The sequence below is a fragment of the Centroberyx gerrardi genome, chromosome 12, assembly GCF_048128805.1.
Source record: "Centroberyx gerrardi isolate f3 chromosome 12, fCenGer3.hap1.cur.20231027, whole genome shotgun sequence".
Classification (NCBI taxonomy): Eukaryota; Metazoa; Chordata; class Actinopteri; order Beryciformes; family Berycidae; genus Centroberyx; species Centroberyx gerrardi.
Window position 1 is genome coordinate 14,006,560 of NC_136008.1, and position 9,350 is coordinate 14,015,909.

Genomic DNA, 9,350 nt, shown 5'->3' on the forward strand with positions numbered 1-9,350 from the left:
GTTGTCAATGAGCACTATATTCCAGTGTCAAACACATCAGTGGATTACAGGAGTGAGACTTTGCCACAAGAGCTCATCATGTCTGTTAGGCATTTTCTTTCTGGACAAAAATACTGTGAATAGGTTCTGAGAATAGTTGGACAGTAAAGGAATTGGGGCAGTTCAGTCTAAATATGTGGATTTGTAGAATTTTTGTTTCTTCAGCTTATTCTATAGCAAAATAAAAAGCAGTGACTGAAAACAATAGCAAAGATTAACAAGATAACTGATGAACTTTAAAGCTGCTGCTGGTGGTTGGTGTTTTGCTTGAATTCAGCAAAAGTTACCTTCATGTTGGGTGAACATAAATGAGTAAGAGAATATGTCAATCTTGGCAATATCCCCATTGCTCTATTTCTAAAATATAGCTGAATGGAACCAAACAGTAAATGTTTCTCATGACAGTGAATGTGAAACTCCCTCCTTTGTGTTCCATAATGGTTTTTCCACAAGGCTACTGTGCCACACTCAAGGCATGGGATGTTTTTTTCATTGTGTTTTGTGCAGTTTGGTTTGGTTCAGTTATGCTACATGCATTGCTGACAAGGTACTCAACTTTATTTGGTACTAACTCACTAACAAAGGGTGTTGGCAGGGATGTCAACAATACGTTGTCGACTTGCAAACAGTGTGCACAACTGTTTCAATGTGAAACCGAAGCATGCTGATACCATCCAATACCCTCAGTAGGTCCAGTATGTGTGTAACAGAGTACTTGCAATAAAATAATCTGTACGCTAGCAGAATTAGTCCTATGCAGGTCGTTTTCAGGTGTCTGTAACGAGAGCTCCGTGGTCTGCAGCAGCTGCCAGAGCAGTACAGATCTCTGTGATGTGGACAGTGTGAATTAATGTTACGGTAACGCTGTGGCACGCATCAGTCATTTCTGACTGAAAGGAACTTGTTCAATGTGTGAGTGACTGAGAGAAAACTACCAAGACACCACCATGATAACTATCACCATGATTACTTGGGTTTCAAAACCCTTTATGTTTGTCAAAAATTATTAGTGCGCCAAAAAAAATGAATGTCTCCATTGTGAATTTCAGTGAGCACTGTGACACTTGACATACCCATTGAGTGCAAGTCCACACCTCATATTCAAATATAACCACATCCACCACATGGTGGGGCAATAGTAACAACCCACACTTCAAAATCAAAACTAAGAGGTTTAAGCTAAAGGGTGCAACTCAGGCTTGTTGGCTGAAATGAAACAAAAGCTTTCATATTCTGAAACCTAGCCTTCTTTATTTTCAAAAGTAAATATGAACCCTAGCTTCCTCCAAGTGCATAAATCCCAAACAGACCAAAAATAGTGTAGGATAGCCTGGGATTCTCTTCAGCAAATGTATTAAAAACCTTGTTTATCCAAGTTGATCACAGAGTACCAAATCCATGACAGTCTGACTTATTATAATACCAAATATTTAAATATTAGCGTCTGTTCAATCAAATCTTCCGACATTTACCACACATGCTCTTGGTTACATTGGCAGTCAAGCTACGAAGTTTGGTCAAGAGTGATTGTTATGGCATATATCTAGCTTTTAATTCAAAAATGCTTTAAAATACGTATAGAAAATTGAGTGCATTTGGCAGGAACAATCTAAGGAACATGCTGTATTTACAAACTTATATATAAATGAGCCGGAGGGAGAACAAACCATTGGATTTTGAACATATGGGCAACATATGGGTAACAAATCTAATGATCCAATCTATTTGCAAAAGATGATGAGAAGCATAAAACTTAGTATGTTCACAAATGAAAAAGACGCCATCATTGATTCTCTGTTTCAAACAATATCAGCTGTTGGCAAACAGATAAAGATATGCTGCATGTGATTTGTACAATACCCTTAGGCACGGCTTTATTAGAGGAAACAAAACAGTGACATAAGTTATGAGCAGTAATGTCACCCCCAAAGGCCCCAATGTTACATAGTATCATCAATACTGTTAAAAATACAATAACCTCAACATATAATTAAAAAAACTTCAAATATGCAAGATTTCTATCTGCCGTTGTTGATGTGTGTGTAGCACTGAGGAGAGGTAGCCAAGTAAAGCTATTTCCATGAAACAGCACTCTATGTTAGAAAGTGCAATTTGTGAGAAAGAACATTTCCCACACATGCAAGCAGAGAACTGGACAGTGGATGTTAGGAAACAACTAGAAGTTAAAAAAACTGTCAGACAGGAATTGCTTCATAACAAATCTTGCAAATAAGATATAAAATATAAAAAACAATTTCTCCAAAGCAACAACACACTCACATGCACACTCATTATGGCCTCAGCTTGCTGACACTGGGTGTTTGGGCAGAGGAGGCTGGTGCACGTGTATCACACTCCCAGTAAGTGGCTGACACTGATTGACAGGAACAGTCCTGAACAAGAGGCATGAAAGAGAACAGGACAGTGAGAAGACAGAATATAGAATAGCAGCGGTGCAATGAAGCATACGTGACTAACAACATGTTGCGTGTGTGTGTAAGTGTTCATGTAATTGTCACCTGTTGCTTCTGTATGTAGTTTGGAGCCATCTGTGTTGGTCACTTTACATGAAATAAATGTTTTTCTGCCTTCCTTCTTATCCAGAGAGGATTCCAGCAACACTGTGCTTCCTAACGGGATGGGGCTTGGGACAAGAGAGAGAGCATGTTAGGGCAATATTGACCATGAATGAAAATAATACTCATATAGCATGTACACCAGTTCCTCTGTGCTAGTCCACCGCTTCACAGTACACTTAATAAATGGAGTTATCAAACCAACACATTGAGCGCTGTGCCATGACTGTGCTGCCCCAGCAGTATACTCACAAGACTATAGTAAGACAACAAGGTAAGTACATCATGGACTACAGTGTACAGTGTGTGCATTTTAGGCGCTCAGGGGGTATGAATGAGTGGAGTGAGTTAAACCATGTTCAAAACAAAAAGAAAACACCTGTTAACACCAAAGTGCTGCGGTAGCCCAGTGTTGTTGTGACTAAGAGAATCGGTGAACAAAATTCAGGCGTTGACTTGGCCACTACAGTTAGAAAATCACCAAGCTACTTCCTGGTATGTGAATGTTCAGCGCACCAGCCTCCAGTTGGTAGATGCCTGCTTGCCTTCTACCGTACTGTCTGGTGTAAAAGAGCACACCGCATTCCCTAATGCAGGGCTCATTTATCCAGAAAATAACGTAACAATGATTAGAATCAGCAGAATATCTTAAAGCATTGCTTCATTTTTGACCTTAATAATACTCACTACCCATTCTGAAGATAGAGGTTTACAAAACTGACTGCAACTGACACATGCTATAATGGCACCATGAAACTTGTTCTTATGCACCATTGGGGTAAAACAATTTGTTGTTACACTTGTGTAATAAGAACAAATTCTTCTTTACCTGCGGTAGTTGATGTTGAGGTTGGCAGTCATGACAGGTCCAGAGAGGTAGGTAGCATGGGTCCCCGTCACAGCGTCAATCATAGTGGCTATTGCCCCCCCGTGGACATGCCTGGAAAAACACACACTTGTCTGTTAGACCAGGGCTCCCTCACTCACACAGCAAATATAAGGACTTTTCAGTGACTTTAACAGCCTTGTTTAGTGAAATTCAGGGACAGAGAGAGGTCCAGACAGTTGAGGTATACTGGGCAATTTGGGTGCTATATTTAAAAAATAAATAAATAACTTTCAACGCCATTACTCATTTTCCAAAACTTTTCCAAAGCCCTTATTTTATTTTTCTCAAAATCCACAAACTTTCAAGGATTTTCAAGGCCTGTGGGAACCCTGTTAGACTGAGACTTCAGAGATATATCGGTCTGGGTTATGTTCATATTTTCAGTAACTGCAGTGAATTATAGTTGAGTTGAAGCAGAATCCATTAACAAGACAGGCACAGAGATATTTACACACACTTGTACAACATACACACTTATCTCACCCTGGCGGCCCCTCCAGTAGGTGCCCAGCCTGGAAAACACACACACACTTCTGTTCTTCTTTGTTGATAAATGTGGCATACTCAAACGCTGCCCCCGGCACTCTGATGTTCCGAGTGAAGAGTCGAGCTTTTGACTGGATTATTTTACTCAGATACACTCCACCTGAGGGACAAACAGACAAGAGTCAGCGGTTACCTGAGCAGCCCAGGTAATAAACATATTAATATAGCTGCAAGCAGCGATTGTAGGGGTTCAAGCCTTTATCTTAAGCAGATTTGGGAAATATTAAGGTTTCTTTAATGAATGGTAAAACTATAAAAATGCTGCAATCTAGATGGTAGATAGTGTCTCATCCAATATGCTATGCAGAATTTAACAGTGTCTCTGACTGGTCCAGAGGAAGAATTGCTCCCCACTACACAACAAAATCACAAACTGAGAGCATCTCAGCCAGGATTTGAACCAGTAACCTGGAACTTAACCCGTTTAGCCACACAGCTGGACAAACACCACAAGCAGATAGTGAAACCAGACGGTGGCAGTCACACCAAATATCACAGTAAGTATCATGGTGACATAGATTGGTCGAACATATATAACAAATTTTATGAGGATAGGACGAACCATTGTGGAGTTATGACAATTTTCCTTCATCAGTTAATAGTGGCAGGTTATTTATCCGATCAGTTGTTAATAGTATGTTTGTGCATCTATGTCTCTTAAATCTGTACGCCACTTTCAGTGTCAACAGGTCAAAAAAAATAAAAATAAACTGAAATGTTGAAAATCTATCTTGGCAGACTTGGGTCCTGTGGTATATTTGCGGACCCGATATAGCTGGATATGTGTGTCCCTTGAACCCTACCCCAAAAGCTACACTTCCATTTCTCCCCTTGCTCTATTTCATAAACAAACACACGCACTGGCACACATCACATTCACAAACTGTACTTGAAAAGACAGGGGACCAGACCATTCACCTTTAGCGTACTTGAGCGAGCGGTTGTAGCTTGGCACTCTTCTCCACGGCCCTCTCTGTTTCTCTCCTCCCTCCGTCTCCACCTCACACTGGCTGTTGTAGTGCTCGTACAGCCGCGTCATCTCCGAGCCCCATGAGGAGTTAGGCAGGCTGAAGTCCCGAGGCGTGGAGGAGAAGGGCCATGGCAACGCCTGCTGGACAGATAGAGGCACTGCACTCTTATTTTGTTACATTGTCTGGGTCCAGCCCAATTTATAGCTGTGCAAGAGTTGAGCAAATTTAGTGGTAGCACAACATGTTGAGAGAGGACATTCTATATACTTAAAAAAATATTTTAGTTAAACTTACATGCCAATAAGTGGTTACTGAAAGGAATTGAGAGATTAAAATGACAAAAGGTTGCTGTAGATAATGAGGAATAAATAGGAAAAAATTCTAGTGTTCTATTTACCATTTGAATAAATAAATGAATAAAATAAATAGCTTGATACCCACCTACCTACCTCGCTACCTACCTATATACATGGTTTTAAATGAACTTTTTGGGTCTCTAGTACGGCTGCACGATTAAGTCAGCCCCAGCCAATGTGATGGGTGCGGTACTTACATACTGTACCTGGCTGACGCGCCAATTTGTCACCAATTTGGCTGCTCGTTATCCGAGAAACAGTTAAGCCACTACATAATTACGCTCTTGCTTCGATTCCTGGGTTGTAACATTGTCTGTTTTAAAATAAGTCGCCATTATGTCTCGTTGTGTTGTATGTGATTATTACCTGCCTCAAACAATGTTTCATTGCCCTGCTCTCCAAAGCCACACCCTGCATCAACATGTCCCCTGAGGAACATGTTGATGCAGTAATCAATAATCTTGGTAATACTGACATTTCTGATGTTTGATTTGTTTGCTAGGAAGCTTAGTTGGTGGGTCCCCTTAGTGCGTTGGTTTGAAACTGCAGGTCACAACAGGTGTTCTGTATAAATCAGTGTATATTTCTCCCTCATGGGACAAAAGGGGGTTTGTTGATCCAAACCTCCAAATATACTGTATGTATTATTGTTGCTTTAGCTTATACGCTGTACTCCTCTGTATTCCTATGTTTTACATGTCCATTCAGGAATTGCCCATTGTCCACTAACTAACTACTACTACTACTACTACTACTACTACTACTAACTACCTTTAGCCCACTTTCTTATCAGTATCTTCCCATGGACTTGTTTATTACGCTGTATAAATGACCTTGCTGTATCTTCTTCAGTTGGTTCAGCCTACTCAGACTGACTTCTCTCTCTCTGTATGCTGCACCCAAACGTGTGTTGAATAAAGACTTTGCTGAACAACACCGAACCACAGCGAGGCTCTTTTCCTCAACAGTACTCCTCCAAATAATCCTCCTACTCCTCTTTCTACTCCTCCAACTACTGAACACAGTGCCCCCTAGTAACCACCTTGTAACCACATAGTAACTAGATTTAGAAAAGTAAGGCGGTTATTGCTGCCCTTTGGTGCCAATATGGCAGTTATAGCTGAGTAGTTTATGTTGCTGTCTTTCTTGTGGGTTTGATACCTGCCCTGAATGGTTGTTTTTCCACATGCTGATCAAGGTGCTTCATTGAATTGCTTTTAGCCTCTGCTACTTTTACAGATACATTCCCCTGAAACACAATTTGACTATTCATGCACTGACTACACATTAAAGGTATAGGTTTACTCCATTGACAAAATATTACTATTTTTTACTTTTCTGCTTCAATTCCAAGTTTTATGCTCCTGTGTTTTTAAAAAAAATCATAATTCGCTTAGAAACGTATTGCTAAATCAAAACTTCCTGTTGCCTTCAGCTAGCCCTTCTCTTTGTTGTAGTTGCTATATGTCTATGTCCACACCAGAGCTATTCCATATATTGCATCATGCTGCCAAAACCCTTTTCCCTGATCATGTGGCAATGACGATTCTATTCTAATTATATTCTATTTTATTGCTGCCATCTTCTATTTCTATTCTGCTGTGGAAAATTACAGAACAAGACAGCATTACAAGTGAGAAATATCTAGAAGGAAAAAAGAATGAAGCCACTGAGTTCAAAAGGCACAAAAAACAAAACCATATTCCAAAAAACAACAACAAACAACACACCAACCAGCTGTTTTCAGGTACTTATATAAAAGCATAGTCATTTATTCTACCATACAGGTTCACCTACCACCATGGTCCGTGTAAAGCTGGTGTTGAATGGTAAGCAGGTTACAGGATGGTGGTGTTGAGCCCATTTAGGAGGGAGTGGATGGATGCTCATGAAGCCTGTGGATATCCTGCCGAGGCTCCTTGCCATCTGTACACTGTTTCTAATCATGATGAGGACGCTGGAAAAACCGTATTTTAATACAGCTACCTAAAACAGATAGCCTAGCTGATGCTAACAGCAATGTATTGAGCCGGTTGCCTAACACACCGCCCTTGCTAACACTGTAACATAAATATAACTCGTACCTCCCAGTGAACATTCAGCTGCCTCCTAAATTAATCATGTTTAAGGAATACTTATGGACAACTAACTATCTCTGTGAAACAAACAGTCTGCGAGACACTGTCATGTTGAAACTCCGCTGGCTTTCTTTCGCCTGTGAATGACTTTCATGTAGCTGCTTATGTCATCTGCCGCTGTCAACTTCCTGCACGCGGAATTACACGTCATTTAGATCATGTGATTCATCGTTTGCATGTCATTGGCTGTGAAGAAGAGCACTTTCCTGTTACGTCGGTTTCCAAGCCAACAGTCTTACAAATTGGCCACAAGAGGATCTGTCAACCTATGTGACCTCACATGACTGAAGTTGGTGCTATATTTGACCCAGGTGCTCATCTGTTTTTTGTTGTTGTTCATTTGTTTTCCCCTCCTAGATCCTACTTTGACGTTGTACAACTGTATGTTATATGTATTTCTGTATATCGTTATCTGAAATAAAGATTGTGATTTACAAAGAGGCTCTGTCTTGTCATGCTATTTTTGAACACATTTCTTCAACTTTTCTTAACTCCAATGTTTAATGTTATCCATTAGAACTGATCACTCAGTTCACTTGTAGTATCAGCAAGATGTTTGGTAGTAAGAAAAGATGAGGATAAAGGTGGGGAAGGCACAGTGACATTTTGTTTCTCTTATTAACTTCAGCTGACTTCTTCATGTAGCCTACAGAGACTGGCGCAGGCTGCCAAGCTCACTCTTAACTCACTAATATTTATTATTTTCACAGAAAGATGAAGAGGTGGTAAGACAGCGTTATTGAACTGGAAAGGTGAGCCCTATAGGTTTAGATTTTAGGCCTGCTTATCCCCGGTCCTGCACTAGGGGGAGCTAGAGGAGCATGCCACAGCATAGTTTACATTGGCTACCCTCAGGTGCTTATTTTCTCTCCAGCCTATCCAATGACATTTAACCCAAATATAATATGACATAAATTTGTTAACAAAAGTTAGATTTAGTTGCAGCTTTCAATAACAGAAATGAAGTAAGAGGCCTTGCCAATATCATGTTGTTTTAGATCTGGGTATTTGGGTATTTGGGTGCCCAAACCACCTCTTTTCAGAACACTGATACTGAGTTTAAAGTATAGTATGCTGGATATGTCCCTGCAGTATGAAAAGCAGCACAGCAGGCTCAAACAGAGTGCATTTATTAATACACATCTGATGCCACTATCCCTTGTGCCATAATCCAAGGTGAGCATTCATATAGAGGCCCAATTCAGAGTTTAACAGAATGATGTGCCACCATGCAAATGAGTACCACAGAAAACATCAGGCAATGCCGTCATGAATCAACAGGACCAGGAAGGAGAAGACAGGCAGCAACATTCACCAGCTATACTGAACAAAAATATAAACGCAACACTTTTTTTTTTGCTCCCATTTTTCATGAGTTGAAATAAAAGATCTAAGACTTTTTCTATGCGCACAAAAGGCTTATTTCTCTCAAATTTTGTTCACAAATTTGTTTAAATCCGTGTTAGTGAGCACTTCTCCTTTGCCAAGATAATTCATCCACCTGACAGATGTGGCATATCAAGATGCTGATTAAACAGCATGATTATTGCACAGGTGTGCCTTGGGCTGGTCACAATAAAAGGCCACTCTAAAATGTGCAGTTTACACACTGCCATCAATATTCCCTTCTATTCCACAACATGTGCTTCCGCATTATAAAGTTGCAAACTACATCTGCACCCTACAAAGTTACACACTATAAAGTTTACACACTATCACAGACCAGATGCCATGGGGCAATATTGGAATATTGTGCCTTTAACAAATATGAGCTTCCATCTTAATTTGCCATTTTGTGATATTATATTTGGGAATATGTCTGTGTGTCTGTGTCA

General features: G+C 40.2%; 1 protein-coding gene across 2 annotated transcripts; it reads right to left on the reverse strand.

Annotated features, from left to right (window-relative positions):
• Positions 1–1,884: 1,884 nt before the first annotated feature.
• them4 (thioesterase superfamily member 4) lies at positions 1,885–7,601 on the reverse strand. 2 transcript variants are annotated; one of them, XM_071903354.2, is made up of 6 exons: positions 7,175–7,601; positions 4,969–5,158; positions 3,988–4,150; positions 3,445–3,555; positions 2,559–2,683; positions 1,885–2,432 (listed from the first exon to the last, which is right to left on the reverse strand). In XM_071903354.2, exons 1-6 carry the CDS (start codon positions 7,322–7,324, stop codon positions 2,389–2,391), a joined length of 783 nt encoding a protein of 260 aa, XP_071759455.2. In that variant the 5' UTR covers positions 7,325–7,601; the 3' UTR covers positions 1,885–2,388. The 2 variants fall into 2 exon arrangements, with proteins under 2 accessions (XP_071759455.2, XP_078143382.1); XM_078287256.1 differs by having other exon boundaries at positions 4,969–5,161.
• Positions 7,602–9,350: the final 1,749 nt, after the last annotated feature.